Source organism: Sorex fumeus, unplaced genomic scaffold (genome assembly GCF_029834395.1).
Source record: "Sorex fumeus unplaced genomic scaffold, SorFum_2.1 ptg000050l, whole genome shotgun sequence".
Lineage (NCBI taxonomy): Eukaryota > Metazoa > Chordata > Mammalia > Eulipotyphla > Soricidae > Sorex > Sorex fumeus.
This window is the reverse complement of record NW_026606107.1, coordinates 14654544-14676009: the sequence shown is the minus strand read 5'-3', so window position 1 is coordinate 14676009 and position 21466 is coordinate 14654544. Positions and strand designations below refer to the sequence as shown.

Genomic DNA, 21466 nt, shown 5'->3' with positions numbered 1-21466 from the left:
AGTGAAACACCATGAGGTACAGTTATAGACTTATAAATTTTTGTGCTTGGGTTTCAGTACTCTCCGCCAAGCATTAGAAGAATAATTCTATATTTGAAAGCAAATATCTATTTTATACTTCAAAAAACATATTTTCCAAGAATTCTGCTTACTAAGATATATTTATCTTTATAGTCTCTGAAGGTTACTTGAATGGAAAAATGAACTTGAAAACAGATGTCTTTCTTGTTCCCAAATTAGCCTAAATAATGACAGGAATGAAAATGCTTCTAACCTTGAATAGCTAAGGTTACATGCAAAATTATTTAGAGAATTTTCAGGCAACATAAAAGAACTTTCAGAGTCAAAATATATTACTGACTCACTTAGATTTATCTCTTGACTCTTCTCTGTCATCTTCTTATAATGCTCATAAACTTGTAAGAACTCTGATTTTTACAACTGAAGAACTATGTCAGTGAAAAAAATCTTTCTTTGAGATTCTTGTCTGCACACTTGCTTGCTAAACCATTAAAATGCATACACTTTTTACTCAGGATGAGGGATAGGCAATCATTAAAAAACAAAAAACAAAAAACAAAACAGATTTTCCTGAAAATTAAAAAATGCTCAATCATCACTTCTCAGCAGTTTGATTAAGATCTTATGCTATTGGGTGGGGGGTGTTTATTTATAAAATAGCAACTTTACTTAAAAAATGTCAAATCATTTTATTCTTTTTTACTTCTAAGATTAAGAACAAAAATAAATTCATAGATGCCCTATGAAAAAATAATGTACAGCAAGAATATAATGAAAGAAAACAATGCTCCCTTGGTGCACATTATATCTAGATTAATTCTGGGTTTAAAGATATCATAAAATGAAAGCATAAGATGCCTTTAGGCATATCTTAAAGGTATTCATATGTGTTTGCAAGGCAATCACATAAACAAATATATATTAAATTTTTATTTCTAGTTATTAAAATCTAGTGTTTATATCAAGGAAATAAAAGTATTTATAAAGATAGTTACTTAATATTCTGATAGGTTTTCTTGTATTAGGCAATTAATACTTGAAATAAAAACCTACATATTAGAAGGAGTGTAAAACCTCAATACTTACCCTAACTACACTGAAGTCCAGTTTAGTCTCTTGTGCGCACTGTAAAATGAGCTGAAAGCAGTTTTTACTTTGATTTGTCATTCCATTTTCATAATAACGCTGTAAAATCCTTTGTTGTTCTACAGTAAATACAGAACGGAGATTCATCTAAAAATAAAAGAAGATACCCTGAAATTTTAAGTAAAAATTGAGATTGTGTAGAATCTGTATGTTTTCAATTTTTTTTAATTTTTCACAAAATTTTCCTAAAGTAAACGAATCCCAGTAATGGCTAATAATGTGTCTACAAAAAGGGAGACAGATTCTCATTGAAAGCCATAGCTTATAATGCAAACATTAATTTTGTTCAGAAAAAAATGCCAACTCGAAAAACAATTTGTTTAAAGAGAAAGTCTTTGTTTTATGTCATCATGCGGGTGAAGTTCCAACAAAATAAATATTTATGTCTAGTAAAGTCTGAGAGGGTGGTAACCATACATGGTAAATTATCAACAGGGATACTCACTGTTCTTTGTCATACAAAACAGCTTGCATATGTCAGCAGAAGCTATGCTCTGGAACACGGAACACAAGGGTACATTTATTTTTCCTTTCTGGGAGAATGGAGTTCATTTTATACATCAAAACAGAACCTCTCCTTAAAGTTTAAAAATAAATAGGAAGGTGTAGTCATTATGAAAATTTATTTTTAAAAATATTCCACATAATTTTCTTAATAACTAAATATTTATTAAAATTACAATTAATTTATGTTACTAAAACACATTTTAATGGAACTTTGCACTTTTTAATTAAATTAATGAGGATTTTAATTTAATTGACATCACAGAAAAACATGAAATATTTTTTTCAAGATCACTCTTCATACTAATGAGCAAAAATTTTACTCTTATGGGAAAATAACTCTAAATCTGTCACAGATAAAAGAAAGATGAAGCTCATTTTTTTTTGAAGTGTGGGAGGCATGTGTACCAACTCCTGATCCTCAGGGGTCATGATCAGGGGACCATATACAGTGCTAGGAAACATAAGAAGGTTGAAAGCCTGAAAGCTCCTTACCACTACGGACTCTGGCCTCAAGATATTTTTAAAAAGAAACAGCATAATTATCATATTGAATTTTATAAATAAGTCATGGAATAAATTAATGCAACTAGGTTCTAAACAAAACATATCAGAATAAAATTGCTATTCAGAAAAAAAAAATTAACAGAATTTTAAAATAAAATCTGCCTCAAAGGAAATGCCTATTTAAAACTTGGAAACTGCAACCAAAAACATAATAAGCCAAATCAAACAGAAATTCAAGCATGCTAGCACTTTAACATGGAAATAAAGTATAATTTCCCTCCCGCTACATATATTATGGACAATAAAGAGCTCTAACAAGAAAATTATTCACAACAGTTATCCATTGACAACTCTCTTTCTTGACAATTAAACAAACCTCTTACTATCTAGTATTAAGAAATGTGATTAGAGAATATCAGACGTGGAAGAGGGCTCAGGAAAGATTAGATACTCACTAATATACTGAAGGAGATCGGTCAAGCTTCTATCTTTGACTACACTGATTTTTCAAGGACGTTTGGATCAGAAGGCAAGAACCACATATCTGTATATATTACTTTTACTTAAGATACTTATTTTCTATATCAAACTTATGTTTTAATTTACTTTTACTTAATCCTGACTTACTTTTATTTACTTTTACTACATCCTATTGGTAAAACTTCAGTTAGAGTTAAGAGATGAGTCAGAGATTGGGGATCAAATACCTGAAATATCTCATTTGTTATGGGTTTAGAACAGTATTTTGGAATGATAATTAAAGCATAGTGGTAAATTTTAATTCATTAATAGATTAAAAGCAATGACTACTACTTCTCTGCATGACTATACCTACTACAAAATACCTTGGGTGCTGTATAATTATGTAGGAATATTTGTTACCTAATTCTGTGAGTTTGACAATAGTTACTTTGTATCACTTGCATCACTTGTATCACTTGTCCTATGGTTGTTCATCCATTTGCTCCAACGGGCACCAGTAAGGTCTTCATTCGTCCCTGTCGTGTGCTAGCATAGCCCAATGGCGTACTGGGGGTTATTTCAGGGTCAGGGGAATGAGACTCGTTATTGGGCATATCAAATATATCATGGGTAGTTTTCCAGGCCCTGCCGTTCGGATGGGATACTCTCGGTAGCTTGCCAGGCCCTCCAAGAGCGAGAAACTGCATCACTCTCTTCCGGGAGATTTGTTTTATAGTCTCTGGATCCTGGACACTGATGAGATTACATGGCACTAAGGACAGTTTGTGCATGTGACTGCCAAGCTACTGGAAAACGGGGGATCTGGGTGGAAGGGGCCCAGTCCCGATCTGAGCAGACTTGGAGCTCTCAGACATGGGTCATGCATACCTGGGTTGCTCAACTGCCTGTTCCTTCATGTGTGAGGCTCCTTCGAGAGTGTAAAGAGTAGCTTCAGCATAGCTGTAGTTGGGTTCTGAAGGATTTCGGCTGCCGGGATTCTGCTTGGGGCAGGGAGGGAAACTCAATCCGCCTGTGGGCCGGTGAAGACAGCCTGGTGCGGGAGCAGGAGATTCTGCCAGTTACTTTATTTAAATGGAATTTTGAAATTTTTATCCTGTATCTAAATTACTTCACTTAGAACAATGTTATGGCTATTCATCAACATTGTTGCAGATGACAGGATTCCTTCTGGATTCTTTAAATTGTAGTTTAAGTAATATAGTATAGTAGCCTTTAATTTTATGGGTTTTGATGTATTTACTGCACCATAACCACCACTAAAGTTCCCGTGACCCTGAAACAAATGCCTTTATGTCATTTCTTGTCATTTGTCATCATATAAATCTTCGACTTGCTCGAGCAGGCACCAGTAATGTCTCCATTTGTCCCTGTCCCGTGCCAGTGTAGCCCAATGACATCTGCTCGCTCCAGGAACATGAAGAGACTCAAACCGTTTGTTCAGGGTTTTGACGAAGAAGTCTGACGATCACATAGGTGGGCAGCAACACATCCTTTTGACGTCCCATGGAATCCAGTCAGTAGCAGCTTTAGTCCAGGAGTCATCTCTAAATCTCATTACATGTCCAACCCATCTGATTTTCGATGCCTTGGCAAACGAGACAGCGTCCCTGATTCTCGATCTTCGACAGAGGTTGGAACTCTGGATTCCTACACTCACTTGAGTGAAATGTGATATTCCAAGCATAGCTCTTTCAATTCCTCTTTGGAATACCCGAATAGCATTCTGGTTCTGTTTTTGTAGACCCCAGGTCTCTGAGGCGTATGTTAGTGTAGGAAGAACGGTGGAGTCAAAAAGATGTGCCCGGAGTCAGAGGTTCTTCATCCTCTTAACAACTTCTTTGATGCTCTTGAAGGTATTCCATGTCACTCTCTTCCTCATGGGCAGTTCTGGCACCAAGTCGTTCATCATGTTGAGTCCTCAACCCAGGTACATATAGCTGCTGCATTTTGAGATGTTTGTTCCATTGAGAGCAAATAGAATGTCAGGGACTAGGTAGTTCTTCATGAACATTGTTTTGGTGAGATTCAGCTGCAGTCTGACCTTTCCACACTCATGGTGGAAGTGGGTCAGCATTTGTGCCGCTTGGTTAATGTTTGATGTTATTAGAACAATGTCATAAGTGAAGCGGAGGTGGTGTAGTTGCTGAACATCTATCTTCACTCCCATTTCTTCCCGATCCAGTTGTCACATGACATTCTCTAGAGTGGCACTGAAGAGTTTGGGTGAAATGGTATCACCCTACCGAAACCCTCTCTTTACATGATAATCAATTCCTTGTAGAATGGTAAGATCCTGGTGGTGTATCTATATTCCAGCTCACGGAGGATACTGATGTACTGAATTTGAACGCCCTGTTTGTTAGGGCTTCGATGACTGCTTCAGTCTCAACAGAATCAAAGCCTTCTTTAAATCGATGAATGTTAGACAGAGCAGTATCTTGAACTCTCGTGAAACCTAAATAAGCTTGGTCACCATGTGGATATGGTTGATTGTGCTAAATGCTTTTTGGAACCCAGCCTGGTAACATGATTTTCCTTCATCTAGTGTTCTGCCTATTCTATTCAGGATGACTCGAGTGAACAACTTATAGACAGCAGGCAGATTGGGTGATAGTTGCTGATATCATGAATGTCTCTCTTCTTGTACAACAGAATGGTCCTGTTGGTTTTCTATTGGGGCAGAACCTTTCATTCATATAAGTAGTTTGTGAAGTGCTGAGCCAGTGTATTTACGACTACTGGCAGCAGATTCCACAGGTGTTCAGATCTGACCTTGTCTGGACCGGGTCCTTTACGCTTCTTTACTGACAAAATGGCGTGTTGGATTTCGGAAGGGAGAATGTTGGAAACAACATATTCATCCTGAAGAATTTGATATGTGGCCAGGTGGACATGGATTTCAAAGAGATCTGAGTAGAAGTCACATATAATCTTATACATTGCCCTTCTGGATGATGTGATAGATCCATCAGGACGTCGGAGGGCAGTCATTTTGGTCTTGTAGTTGGCGAAGGACAGGCGAGCGTTGCAAATACTTTTCCCAGCTTCTTCTGCGTCTGCCAGCACTGCTGCTCTTCTCTCTTTGAGGTCTTCCTTTATCGCTACTCTGCAGAGCTTTGCGAGCTCGGACTCCCATGTCCAACGTTTAGATTCGGCCTTTTGGAACTCTGAGTGACCATGAATGGTCTTCATTGACATGATGAACTCAGTCTTTCACCCTGTTCGTTCCATTGTAGGCCATGGGTCCCGATGTGAAGTTCTTCAGGTGAACTTCTTGGTCCTATCTTGGCTTTAAAATCAACAACAATGATCTTGTAGAAGGTGTGGTCTTCTTTATAAAACTTCTTCAGCTCCATGTAGAACTTCTCAATTTCTTCTTCATCGTAGTTGGATGTGCGTGCATAGACTACAAAGATCGAAACTGCTGGCAGTGAGCCACATCTATTCAAGCATAATTGTCTGAATCGAGTTATTATGTATTCGAACAAATCAATGCTTATGGCCAAGATTGTGTTGACAAGGACACCGACACCACCGATGCCTCTATTGTTGCATGTTCCAAGGAACAGTTCTTCTCCAGTGTCAAAAACGGCGTGACGTGACCGATGCCTTCTCTTCTCGGTCAGACCATCAATATTGTACTTCATCTTCTGCGCTTGCACTATCAGGTCCTTGATGGATGTTTCTGATGCCAGCTATGTCCGTTGAAAGTACAGACAGCCATTTTAGTCCTTCTTCGTTTTGGCAGCCTAGTTTGGCCCTGAGATTTCATCAGCCTCTCCTTGCTCATCCTTCTTAACACTGCCATAGAGGGGATACTTTCAGGGTCAGGGGAATGAGGTCTATTGTTTTTACTATTTTTGACATATCGATTACTCCACGGGTTGCTTGCCAGGCTCTGCCATGCGGGCAGGATATTCTCGGTAGTCTACTGAGCTCTCCGAGAGGGATGGAGGCTTTTAGTGCGGCCTTTATTTGCTCTTACCAGGTTCACACCATATTTGAACCCCATCAAAAAAATAAGTAGGCTTTTACCTGATGTATGAAATGCAAAATTTTTTCAACCATTCATTATGGCATCTTTATTTTAGTGCAAGTTTGTTGGATTTTTTTTTGCCTTGCAAAAGTTTTTAGTTTGATAGAGTCCCATTTTCTTATTGTTTTGTTGTTGTTGTATGTAGGGTAACATTGCTTTGTCCTTTCTCCCTTGCCACAAAGAGCTTAGGTTTATTAGGACACACCCATCAAATTGCTCCCAAGTCACTCTCATTCTTTTATCTGTAACCACTTCTCTATGCTTTCTTCTCCAAACAGTTAATCAGCTTATTCCCCTAATCAGTTTCTGTTAATTTGTAAGGTCAGTTCTTTTTAGGACACTGAACTTGTATCTTAAGTTAATACTGCCTTTCTCCTCCCCCTATGTCTCTTGAATAGTTTACTTTAAAGCAATGTCCTTTTGCATAGACACAAGAAGATAAAAATTATGCTTTTGTAAATTTGGGATTTAATTGGCTTTGAAGATTGTTCATTCCTGGGCATCTGCTTTCTCAACTTAAGTCTCAGTTGCCCTAACTTCCTAGAGACCCAAAAGCAGGGTCCCGATGAGAGACTGGATGGAATCAGGAAAAGCAGTAAGCTACCCTGGAATCGAGATGGGCCTGGCCAAAGCGCCACAATCCTTAACTATAAGTTAAGAGCTTGACCATGACAAATGCTCTCATGATCCAAAAGTAACGATGAGACTAGGACCCTCCTAGGGATAGGAAAGACTAATTTGGCCTGAGCACTGTAGTCTGAAATTTAGATGATTCCAGGAGACCAATTCTATAAGCTTAATGCATCTCTTACTGTGTCCATACAAAATGATTAATATTCACTTAATCACTTAAGTGAATCACTTAACTTCCCGTTAGTCGTCGATTTGCTCGAGCGGGCGCCAGTAACGTCTCCATTTGTCCCTGTCGCGTGCTAGTGTAGCCCAATGGCATCTGTTCGCTCCAGGAACATGAAGAGCCTCAAACCGATCGTTCATGATCTTGATGAAGAAGTCTGACCATCTGGTAGGTGGGCGGCCACGCAGTCTTTTGACATCCAGTGTAATCCAGTCGGTAACAGCTCTAGTCCAGCGGTCATCTTTAAATCTCATTACGTGACCAGCCCATCTAATTTTCGACACCTTGGCAAATGAGACAGCGTCCCTGATTCTTGATCGTGGATGGATGTCAGAACTCCGGATTCTTTCTCTCATTTGAGTGAAACGTGATATTCCAAGCATAGCTCTTTCTATTCTTCTTTGGGAGACCTGAATAGCGTTCTCATCTTGTTTGCGTAGGGCCCAGGTCTCTGAGGCATATGTTAATGCAGGAAGAACAGTGGAATCAAAGAGATGTGCCCGGAGCCAGAGGTTCCTCGTCATCTTAGCTATTTCTTCGACGTTCTTGAAGGCGTTCCAAGCCGCTCTCTTCCTTTTGCGCAGCTCGGGTGCCAGGTCATTTGTCATGTTGACTTCTCGACCTAGGTACACATAGCTGTTACATTCGGAGATGGTCTTTCCGTTGAGAGCGAATGGGGCATCAGGAACGAGGCTGTTTCTCATAAACATTGTCTTCATAAGATTCAGCTGTAGTCCTACCTTTCCACACTCACAGTCAAAGTCGGCCAGCATTTGTGCCGCTTGGCTGATGTTTGGTGTTATTAAAACAATGTCATCAATGATTAATATTATGAATAATTATTATGAATGCTTATATGTTTGTTGACAGGGAGAGGAGAAACACAACCATGGGATTCTGCCCTTGGGTGGGTCATTCTGCTGAAAGAGAATCTGTCCTAGAAGAAGTATCCCCTGAGGGAAAGAACGTTAACCCTATCATGACCACACCTATGTGTAAGCCCAGCCCCTCATCATTTTGGGATTTAACTAGACTGTAAGAGTAGGCTAGGGGATAAAGATCCAGAGCCAGAGCCAGGAAATAGGGGTTCCAGATTGGGGCCCAGGAGAGAAGGAGGCAGAGGAGAGACAGGAGTGAATGGAGAGAGGATTGGAATAAACTGCAACTAAGACCAACCAGCCTGGCTCTTGTTTCTTCCTTTGCCTGCCCTTGGCCAACAGCCGTCCCAATCCAGGTCACACACAGCGGCTTTAGAGCACCAAACGCGGGCGGTGATGTAGAGCCATCCAGAGAGCCCGCAAACACACAACCTTAAGCGTGCGTAGTTTTCTTTTTCATTTTCTTTTTTTTTCAATTTTTATTAGTAAAACACCATGAGGTACAGTTGTAGACTTACAAACTTTTGTGCTTGGATTTCAGTTATACAATGATCGAGTACCCATCCCTCCACCAGTGCCCATTTTCCACCACCACTGATCCCAGTATCCCTCTCACCCCCATCCCCCCATCCCACCCTGCCTCTGTGGCAGGGCATTCCCTTTTGTTCTCTCTCTCCTTTTGGGTGCTGTGGTTTGCAAAACAGGCATTGAGTGGCAATCATATTCGGTCTATAGTCTACTTTCAGCATGCATTTCCTATCCCAAAATCTGGAAAATACCCGAGTGCCCGAGAACAGATGACTGGTTAAAGAAACTTTGGTACATCTACACAATGCAGTACTATATAGCTGTTAGAAAAGATGATGTCATGAAATTTACATACAAGTGGTACTACATGGAAAGTATCATGCTAATTGAAATGAGTCAGAAAGAGAAGGACAGACATAGAAACCTTGCATTCATCTGGAGAACATAAAGTAACAAAATAGGAGCAAGCTTAGTTTTTTTACAGTTGTTGTTGTTGCCAGTAGAATCAAATCACAAAAGAAAAGTCTGAGGTCTATACCCTGGAAATTTCTACCTATCCTAATTTTCTCTTAATATATGTTATAGATCCTGATTTAATCTCAATGTATATAATTCACTTTGAAAAAATTCGCATATGGTCTGAGACAAAAAGTCCACTTTCTTTTCTTTTGTCTTTCCTTTTTGTTATTTCTTTTTTGTACGTGGCTATCCAGTTTGTTCAACACAATTTGTTAAATAGGCTTTCCTTACTCCATTTAATGTGGCCAGCTCTTATCATAGCTTAACTATTAGTATATCAGAGATTTTATTTCTAGGATCGCAGTTTTGTTTGTATTAGAATCTAATACTATTCCACTACCACAATATGACTTTATGGTATAATTTAAATTTGGGAATTAGTCCCTCAAATTTTAAGGATAAGTAATAACTCTAATTTTGCACATACTACTTACAGATTTATTTGTAAATGAACATTCACTTGCTTTCAGATCTCATCAAGTGTGAATGATGCTGCAATAAACATAGGGATGCAGATATTATTTTGAGACTTATATACACGGAAGTGGGCTTGAGGGATCATAGAGTATTTTTAAATTGAATGCTATTTTATTTTGTTTTATACCTTTACATTGTTATTTTTGAGCTCCCACACTGTGCTCAGGCGTCTACCATTTTGCTTTTAATTTTACTTAACTATAACATTTGTGTGTGTCATGTAAAATTCTACTAAATAAGAATAAATAAAACTAATCGACAATAAATTTAAATAAATTCACTATGCAGTAAATTAAACAATACATTTTTCCAAAATTTTATTTTATGAAAGAACTGATTTAAAAAGTTATTCATCGTTGGGTTTTAGACATATAATGTCTCATCACCAATCCCACCACCAATATCAACTTCCCTCTACCAGCGTTCCCAGGTTCCCTCTCCTATCCCCCACCCCAGCCAGCCAACTTGACAGACATTTTAATGTCTATTTAAGTTTGGGTATCATGATTTCAGTGTTGTTTTCTCTGCGATGTGTATATTTAACTGTACCATTCCTTAATACCACGGATGTACCTTGACATTTGACCCCATTTGCTACTCATCTGCTTCATCTACTCCACTTCAACTTATTGTTTTTCAAACTCCTCCCTATACTTTGAGACCAAAGATGATCTAGGCACCCCTTTTCCCCCTTTAAAACATTACATTTCCTTATCCAGTTACTCTACCGCATATGTGATATCACCCTGCATTTATTCTTCTGACTTATTTAATATATTATGTTCTAGTTCCATAAATTTTGTAGCAAATTGCATGATATCATTATTTCAGACAGTTTAGTGGAATTCTATTGTGGCCATTCTGTATCTTTGTATGGGAAGCTCACTCCATTGACATCCAGAGAAATTATTGATATAAAAGGCTATATTGCCATTTTAAAGACTGGGTTGTTGTTTCTACAATTGACTATTTTGTATATGTATATAAGAATATACCTCTTATTCTCTAGTTCTCGCTCTCAGAGAACCCGGTAGGCTACTCAGAGTATCCTGCCCGCATACATGCCTGACTGGGAACAACTGTAAAGGTAATTAGAGGTTGCCCCAAAAGCCTCCATCCCTCTCGGGGAGCCCGGCAAGCTACTGAAAGTATCCTGCCCGCATGGCAGAGCCTGGCAAGCTACCCGTGGAATACTTAATATGCCAAACACAGTAACAATGATGGTTCTCATTCCCCTGACCCTGAAAGAGCCCCCAATATGCCATCGGGCTACACTAGCACGTGACAGGAATGAATGGAGATGTTACTGGCACCCGCTCGAGCAAATCAATGAACAATGGGGTGATAGTGATAGTGATAGTGATTGTATATGTAAATTGTCTTTCAGTATTTCATTCTGGGTCACTTAGTTACAGGAAATGCTTTCAACTCTTGTTGGTCTGAGAATGTTTCTATCCTTTCTTTCTGTCTAAATGAGAGCTTTTCAGCATACTGGGCTCATGTTGAAATATTTTTTCAGTTAGTAATTTTAATATGTAATTTTGCTCCTTTCTTTCTTGTACCAAGCATTTCATATGAGAGATCATTTGTAATTCTTATGTTGCTTCTCTTAAATTAACGGTTTCTCTTCTCTCTTGAAGCTTTTAAAAGTCTGTATTTCTCTTCGGATTTTGCCATTTTGATTACTCTGTCTTGTTGTTATGTTTGGTCTATTTTACGTGGTACTTTTAAGGACTCTTGAATGGGTGTGGAAGGTTCTCAACCATCATCTCTCTCACCACTTTTTCTTCCCGTTTCCTGTTTTCCTCTCCTTCTGGTATGCTTATAATTCAAAGAATACTTACTCTTCTTGCTGTTACTCTTTAATTATCTTACATTTTCTTCTATTCTAATATTTCTATTTTATTTTTGCCAGGGCTGGAGCGATAGCACAGCAGGTAGGGCATTTGCCTTGCACTTGGCTGACCTGGCTGACCCAGGTTTGCTTCCTCCGCCCCTCTCGGAGAGCACGGCAAGGTACTGAGAGTATCTCGCCTGTACGGCAAAGCGTGGCAAGCTACCTGTGACGTATTCAATATGCCACACACAGTAACAAGTGTCACAATGGAGACGTTACTGGGCCCACTAGAGCAAATAGATGAACAACAGGAGTGACAGTAAATTTTTGCCAGATTCTTATCAATGCTAGCTTGTATTTTATCTTCAAATTTGTCTATACTGTTTTCTTTCTTTGTAATTCTGCAAGTATGACTTGCTGTTGTAATTTTTAGTTCTTTCTGTTCATTTTGTATGAAATCTCTCATCATCTGAATCAGTTATTCTTTGAGTTGGTTGAAGTTCTCATTTAATGTTTCTTAATTTCATTGGCCAGTGCTTATATAATTTCTATTTCCAATGTAGTAAGTTTATTTAAGGTCCTTATAAACCATTATAACAGGATTAATTATTGTTTGATATAGCCATTGGGTTCCTTATATTTTTCATTGTTTTTTAAGTTGGATATATATAGGTTAATGATGGAGGTTTACACTCCTGTTACTTAAATTTACCTGTTCAATTATTCATACTAGACAGCTACTGATAATCCCTCTGCTGTTCAGATTATTTATCTAACCATGTAGTGCTATTTGAGTATGACAAGGGGGATCTTCAACTAGTCATCTGTTTAGTTAACTGAAATTTATGACTGCATAATGTCAGTAAAGTATGATTTTTGCATTCCCAAAGGCTTCAATATGATGTGTGCATGCAGTAATAGGCTCACATGATATGCTCATGACTAGGCAGTTTTGGGTTTGAAGAATTAGAGTTGAAGTAGAATAGTGAGACTCCCTTATCTTTTTTTTTAAATTTTTATTAGTGAGACACCATGAGGTACAGTTGTAGACTTACAAATTTTGTGCTTAGGTTTCAATTATACAATGATCAAATTCCTATCCCTCCACTAGTGCCCATTTCCCACAACCATGGATCAGAGTATCCCTCCCACCCACCCCCATCCCACCCTGCCTCTGTGGCAGGGCATTCCCCTCTGTTCTCTCTCTCCGTTTGGGTATTGTGGTTTGAAAAAGAGGCATTGAGTGGCAATCATGTTTGGTCTATAGTCAAATTCAGCATGACCAAGTGGGATTCATCCCGAGGATGCAAGGATGGTTTAACACTTGAAAATCAATAAACATAATCCATCATATCAACAAAAGAAAAGATAAAAATAATAAGATCATATCAATATATTCAGAGAAAGCATTTGACACGATCCAGCACCCGTGTATGATGAAAACCCTCACCAAAATAGGGATAGAGGGGACTTTCCTCAATATAGTTAAAGCCATCTACCACAAGCCTACAGCAAGCATCATCCTCAATGGGGAAAAAATGAGAGTCCCTTATCTTGGAGCTGAGATCATCCAGCAGGAGGCCCTCAGCATCCCGGACACAATAGTTTTTGGCTGATACAATGAGTTTTAAAATAAAATTATCTGTTAAACCTTCTATAGTCAGAAAATATTTTTCAGTAAATTATGTCTTTTTGTTTGTCACAGTCAGATTTTTCAAATTAAAAAAAATTAAGAGAAGAGCAGAAGTACTGGTAGATGCGGCAGAAGCCAGGAAAAGTATTCGTAACGCCCGCCTGTCCTTCGCCAACTACAAGACCAAGATGACTGCCCTCCGACGTCCTGATGGATCCATCACATCCTCCAGAACGGCAATGGAGAAGATTATCCATGACTTCTACTCAAATCTCTTCGATAGCCATGTCCACTTGCCGACATACCAAATTCCACAGGATAGATATGTCGTTCCCAACATTCTCCCTTCCGAAATCCGACAAGCCATTTCATCGGTAAAGAAACAAACAGCACCCGGCCCAGACAAGGTCAGAGCTGAACACCTGAAGAACCTTCCGTCAGTACTCACCAATACACTGGCTCGGCTCTTCACTCGCTACCTGTCTGAATGCAAGGTTCCATCCCAATGGAAAACCAGCAGGACCGTACTACTGTTCAAGAAGGAGACATCCATGACATTGGCAACTATCGCCCGATCTGCCTATTGTCTGTCATCCTCGAGTCATCCTAAATAGGATTGGCAGAACACTAGACGAAGGACAACCATGCGAGCAAGCCGGGTTCCGCAAAGGATTCAGCACCATCGACCATATCCACATGATAACCAAGCTCATTGAGGTTTCTGGGGAATTCAAGATGCCGCTCTGTTTAACGTTCATTGATTTAAAGAAGGCCTTTGATTCTGTTGAGACGGAAGCGGTCATTGAAGCCCTAGCCAATCAGGGCATTCAAGCCCAATACATCAGGATCCTCCGTGAGCTGTATTGTGGATTCACTACCAGGATTTCACCATTCTACAAAGAAGTGATCGTTGATATCAAGAGAGGGGTGCGGCAGGGTGATACCATTTCACCGAACCTCTTCAGTGCCACCCTCGAGAACATCATGGGACGACTGGAATGGGAAGGAATGGGAGTGAAGATAGATGGTCGGCAACTACACCACCTCCGCTTTGCTGATGACATTGTTTTAATAACACCAAACATCAGCCAAGCGGCACAAATGCTGGCCGACTTTGACCATGAGTGTGGAAAGGTAGGACTACAGCTGAATCTTATGAAGACAATGTTTATGAGAAACAGCCTCGTTCCTGACGCCCCATTCGCTCTAAACGGAACGACCATCTCCGAATGCAACAGCTATGTGTACCTAGGTCGAGAAGTCAACATGACAAATGACCTGGCACCCGAGCTACGCAGGAGGAAGAGAGCAGCTTGGAATGCCTTCAAGAACGTCGAAGAAATAGCTAAGAGGATGAAGAACCTCCGGCTCTGGGCACATCTCTTTGATTCCACTGTCCTTCCTGCATTAACATATGCCTCAGAGACCTGGGCCCTACGCAAACAAGATGAGAACACTATTCAGGTCTCCCAAAGAAGAATAGAAAGAGCTATGTTTGGAATATCACGTTTCACTCAAATGAGAGAAAGAAAACGGAGTTCTGACATCCGTCGACGATCAAGAATCAGGGATGCTGTCTCATTTGCCAAGGTGTCGAAAATCAGATGGGCTGGTCACGTAATGAGATTTAAAGACGACCGCTGGACTAGAGCTGTTACCGACTGGATTACACTGGATGTCAAAAGACCGCGTGGCCGCCCACTTACCAGATGGTCAGACTTCTTCGTCAAGATCATGAATGATCGGTTTGAGGCTCTTCATGTTCCTGGAGCGAACAGATGCCATTGGGCTACACTAGCACGCGACAGGGACAAATGGAGACGTTACTGGCGCCTGCTCGAGCAAATCGCCGACTAACGGGAAGTTAAGTCATTAAGTGATTAAGTGAAAAAAAACTTAAAAAATTATAGTCGTGTACATGGCTATATATTTTTTAGGAAAATAATTTAAAACCTATTAAAAACTATCTTACCCCAATATGTAATAAAAGCATAATTGGTAATCAACAGATGATGGGGAGATGGTTCAGGAGAAGAAATGTTGAACTATAGGTGACTCAGAGATAGAGTGAAATGTCTATTCGATGGCAGAGCTATTCACTTTGGAAACACTAGAAATTTGAACTATATTGCAATCCTGATGCTTTAAATATAATAACAAACAAACACTGTCCACCTATTGTTCATCAATTTGCTTGAGCGGGCCCAGTAACGTCTCCATTTTGAGACTTGTTGTTACTGTGTTTGACATATTGAATACGTCACGGGTAGCTTGCCAGGCTTTGCCGTGCGGGCGAGATACTCTCGCTAGCTTGCTGGGCTCTCCAAGAGGGGCAGAGGAATCGAACCCAGCTTGGCCAGGCTGATTGCGTGCAAGGGAAACACCCTACTGCTGTGCTATGTAAGATTAATTAATTAAAAAATAAAATAGTGTTATCATACCACGTTGGACTGGAGCAATAGCACAGCTGGTAGGGCCGTTTGCCTTGCACGTGGCCCTGACTGAAGCGAGTTCGATTCCTCCGCCCCTCTCGAGAGCCAGGCAAGCTACTGAGAGTATCTCACCTGCTTGGCAAAGCCTGGCAATGGCAAACTACTCGTGACGTATTCAATATGCCAAACACAGTAACAACAAGTCTCACAATGGAGACGTTACTAGACCTTCTTGAGCAAATTGATGAAGAATGGGAGGACAGTGCTACAGTGCTACCATACCACACTGCTGATCAAAGTAAATTAATCTGATAAACATCTTTATCTTTCTGAGTTCTTTCAGTTAACATTACCTCCAGCACTTTCATCCATATTGTTGCAAAAACATTATTTCATCTTTTATTATTCTTACGTGTTGTTACATAACTGGACTCTCTGCACTGCAGTCTCCTCACATTGTTCATCGATTTGCTCGAGCGGGCCCAGTAACGTCTCCATTGTGAGACTTGTTACTGTGTTTGGCATATCGAATATGTTGCGGGCAACTTGCCAGGCCTTGCCATGAGGCAATATACTCTCAGTAGCTGGCCAGGCTCTCCGAGAGGGGCGGAGGAATTGAACCCGACTCTGCTAGCAAGCCACATACAAGACAAATGGCCTACTTCTATGCTATCGCTCCAGCCCTTGTTACATAACACGTTATATATATATATATATATATATATATATATATATATAGACACTCACCTGTCACCTGTCATTAGGTATTTGGGCTGTGTTTATATCTTGCCATTGCAAATACGGTTTTATCAAACAAGGGTGTGCATGTACATTTTCAGATTAATGTCTCTGTGTCCTTAGGATGGAGACCATATAGTAACCATATTTTCAATTTTTTAAATTTATCTCCATTGTTTTCCATAGAGACTTAACCAAATATATATACATATATCTATATCTATATATATCTATATCTATATATCCACCATCAGTGTCTGATGATTCCTTTTACTTATTATCCTCCAATCATTTCTGGCCTCTTAAAATTTATTATTCACCATGATTTACAATACCGTTAATAGGTGTTTTTGTGTAAAATGTTCCAATACTCCACACGCCATGGGACAGTTGTTTCTCTCCACCATTATTTCAAGGTTCCCCCCTCAAATCCTTACCTCTACCCCAACCCCATGATGATAAGCTCAGTTCTGTAGACTTTGTCTCAGATACCATTGCTTTTGGTTCATTTGTTGTTCCTTTGCTATTCTTCATATATTACACATGAGATATCAATCTGCATTATTTTTCTGATTGATTTTAATCAACATAATACCTTGCATTTTAATCCACATAGTGGCAAATAACATGATTTAGTAATTTTTATAGCTAAGTAATATTCCATTATATATCTATAACTACATCTATATCTATACTATACCACAGCCATGCTTAAGACCACTCTCCACACGTTCAGACGAGCCTCACGCATGAAGGAACCAGCAGAGGAACCCAGGTGTGCGGGACTCGGGGTGTAGATCTCCAAGCCTGCTCGAATTGGGACTGGGGCCTTCTCCATCCAGATCCCCCATCTTTCATAATGTAGATGTTACACCCACCAACTGCTCCCATCGCCATGTAATCCCATCAACAGCTAAGACCCAGAGACTATAAAACCCTGCTCCCCGAAGCAACATTTTATTATCTAGTTCTTACTCTGGAGAACCTGGCAGGCTACCAAAAGTATCCTAGTCTTACGGCAGAGTCTGGCAAACTCCCGGTGGTGTATTCAATATGCCAAAAACCAGTAACAATGATGGGTCTCATTCTCTGACCCTGAAAGAGCCTTGAATGTGGCACTTTTTAAAATCTTTGGGCTAGGACGAAGGAGACGTTACTGAGGCCTGCTCCAGACAATGGATGAACAACAGGATGACAGTGACACAGTGATATCTATATCTATCTATATATAGGCTTTTTATTCAGTCATCTGTTCTTGGACGGTTGGATTGTTTTCAGATTTTAGCTATTGTGAACAATGCTGCAATAATCATAGAGATAGAGATGGTTTTTTCCTGATTGGAGGTTTTGAGACCTTGGGGTAGATGTTAAGAAGTAGAGTATCTGGGTCATTTGGAAGCTCAATTCTTAGTTTTTTGAGATGTCTGTATTGTTTTCCAAAAAGCTTTAGCCAGCCCACATACACATCAGCAATGGATGAAGGTTTCTTTCCCCAACATTCACAATGGTTGTTTTCATTCTTTATGATGTGTGCAAATCTCATTCTAACAGATGTGAAATGACATTTCAAGGTTTTTATGATTTGCGTTTCACTGTAGAGAGGTGATAACGAGATTTTTATGTGCCTATTTGGCACAAGTAAATTTTTGTGGCAAAATGTCTGAGCATCATCAATTTCCCCCATTTTAAACACAACTATATTAATCTTGTTGAGTTCTATAAATTTCAAATAATCTTATTTGGTAACGTATCTGAGCAGCACCCCTTCCCATGTTTATGAGATTGTTTTTGTGTTGAGTTTGTGAGTTTCCCGTAGATCTAGAATTAACCAATTTTCAGATGTATGGTGTGTGAATATTTTAATCCATTCTTCAAATTTGAGCATGTCAGCTTATTCGAATGATCATCACTTTTTGAGGTGAAGAAATTTTTCAATATGGTGCTACCTATTTGTTTATTTTTCTTTTGTTATCCTAGCTCTTGGGATGACTCTTCCAATCTGTCACAGAAGAAACATCATAGTGTGTTTTGCTTGTGTTTTATTCACTGCATTTTGATGGTTTTGGATCTAACATCTAAATATTTAATCCATTTTGATTTAATTTTTAAGCATTCAGTGAGATAATCATCTACTTTCCTTCCTTTTCACATGGCTAAAGAATTTCCCCAACACCATTTATTGAAGAGAATTTCCTTTCTCTACCTATGCTCTGCTTGTTATTCATGAATTGACTTCATATATGTGAGGATTTGGTCTGTATCCGATAGATTTTCATTCAAATTTCATATTAATCTCATTACTATATCATGTAGAGTATTTTGAATTCAGTGGCAAAAAACACCTTTGTCCTGTTTCTTTCTCTGAAATGCATTAGATATTCAGGTTTTTCATGGTTGGTCCAAATATCTGTAATGTTTGATTTATATCAATGCAAAATAACATTGGACATTTTGATAGCAATTGTATTCAATCTATATAATGTTATGATGTGATAGTTACTTTTTCAATGTTAACTTTTCCAATTAATGGAATATCTTTTACATATCATTATGTCCTCTATTTCTTTTAACAGTGACAAAATTTTCTGTGAACAAATCACAACCTTTATTAAGTTTATTTCTAGATACTTGTTTGGGTTTTTTCAAATATAAATGACATTGTTTTCTTTCTTTCTCATTTATATGTTGTATTTAGAAATATAACTAATAAGTGATCCAGAAAGATAGTAAAGCAGGTAAGGTACTTGCTTTGCAAGCAGCTTATCCCAGTTCAATTTCTGACAACATATATGGATCCTGAACTCACAAGGAGTGATCCCTGAATGCAGATCCTGGAGAAAGCCCTGGGAACCAATGTGTGTGTCCTCAAAACCAAAAAACAGCAAAAAGTTAATGAAACTAATTTTTATGTACTGATTTCATAGCCCACCACATTTCTATCTTTGTTTAGTTTATTATTTTCATAGTTTTGTGGTATCTTTAAGATTTTCTATATATAATGGCATCTTTAAACATTTCTTTATCTCCAGTTTTCATTAATTTAATCACGATATGATTAGTAATGAGATTTCTATGAGATTGTCTTGTTTCAAAAAGCCTTGGTGTTCTTAAATCTGCATATTATTTTAAATTATACTGGGAAAAACTCACTAATAAACACACCTGAACTTGGACTTTGTTTTGGGAAAGATTCTTGATTACAATTTTGATTTCTTCTGGTAATTGTGCTGGAGCAATAGCACAGTGGGTAGGGTATTTGCCTCGTATGCAGCCAACCCGGGTTTGATTCCTCCATCCCTCTCAGAGAGCCCGGCAAGCTACCGAAAGTATGCCGCCCGCATGGCAGAGCCTGGCAAGCTCCCTGTGGCGTATTCGATATGCCAAAAATAGTAATAACAAGTATCACAATGGAGACGTTACTGGTGTCCGCTTGAGCAAATCGATGAACAAGGAGAGGAAAGTGCTACAGTGCTAGTAACTGGATTGTTCAGATGCCCCGTTTCCTCCTGATTCAGTATTAATAGATTAGGTGTTCAAAACTTTACGAACTCCAAGAATTTATCTGTTACTTTTGTGTACTTGAATTTGGTAACATTTTTTCATAATATAATGAAAATTTGTATAGTCTCTGAATTTCTTTGTATATCTCAGTAACATTCCATTGTGTGTATGTATCACTTTAATTTATTTTTGTTTTAACTTATTTTATAGAAGTGTAATTGTTTATTTTCTTTACGTGCACAATGTTACCAAATAATGTCCATCATCAAAGTACCTATATTACTCTACCACAAGTCATTAGAAACTTTCATCTTACTCCCACTTTTGGTAACCTCAATTTTGTGGTCAGTCCATGAGTTTGTTTTCATTAAACACTTTCTTATTCCTTGTTTTATTTCTTTATATCCCATTTTTCCATTGGGATGGAACCTTGCATTCAGATGGTAGCATGTGAAGAGCCGAGTCAGTGTACTGACGAGTACTGGGGGCAGGTTCTTTAGGTGTTTGGGTCTTAACTTGTCTGGGCCGGGTGCTGTTCGCTTCTTTACCGACTATATGGCGTGTCGAATTTCAGGAAGGGAGAACGTTGGGAACAACATATCCATCCTGCGGAATTTGGTATGTGGGCAGGTGGACGTGGCTATCCAAGAGATCCGAGTAGAAGTTACAGAAAATCTTCTCAATTGCCCTTCTGGAAGATGTGATAGATCCATCAGGATGTCGGAGAGCAGTCATCTTGGCCTTGAAGTTGGCAAAGAACAAGCAGGCGTTGTGAATGCTTTTCCCGTCTGTCTTCTGCACATACTTCATCACATTTGCTCTTCTCTCTTTGAGGTATTTCTTTATCGCTTTTCTGCACTGCCTGTGAGCTCGGACATTCTCTCGCAGTTGCCTGAGGCTCACACCAAGCCACCTTTTCTTCTTAAACTTTGCAGCCTTCTCCCTGCTCCCTGAAGTAGAATTTTGCACGAAGGAGATGGTGGTCCAATCCTGTTTGGAATTTTGGGACAAAAGCAACATCGGTCAGGCAAAACCATTGATTGAATGTGATGTGGTCAATTTCTTTGTGGAACTGTCCATCGGGAGATTCCCATGTCCAACGTTTAGATTCGGCCTTCTGGAATTGTGAATTACCATGGATGGTCTTGTTCAACATGATGAACTCAGACGTCTCTTACTCTGTTCGTTCCATTCTAGGCCATGGGTCCCGATTTGGAGTTCTTCTGCTGATCTTCTCGGTCCTATCATGGCACTAAAATCACCGGCAATGATCTTATAGAAGGTGTGGTCTTCTTTATAGAACTTCTCCAGCTCCATGTAGAACTTCGCAATTTCTCCTTCATCGTAATTAGATGTTGGTGCGTAGCCAG

At 39.1% G+C, this 21466-nt stretch overlaps 1 protein-coding gene across 1 annotated transcript in view; it reads right to left on the bottom strand.

Annotated features, from left to right (window-relative positions):
* The window catches only part of HDX (highly divergent homeobox), a 296641-nt gene that overhangs the window by 228643 nt on the left and 46532 nt on the right, over window positions 1-21466 (bottom strand). Inside the window, exon 2 of the mRNA XM_056124159.1 lies at window positions 1108-1254. Coding sequence (XP_055980134.1) covers window positions 1108-1254 — 147 coding nt within the window. The remainder of the gene's footprint in view (window positions 1-1107; window positions 1255-21466) is intronic.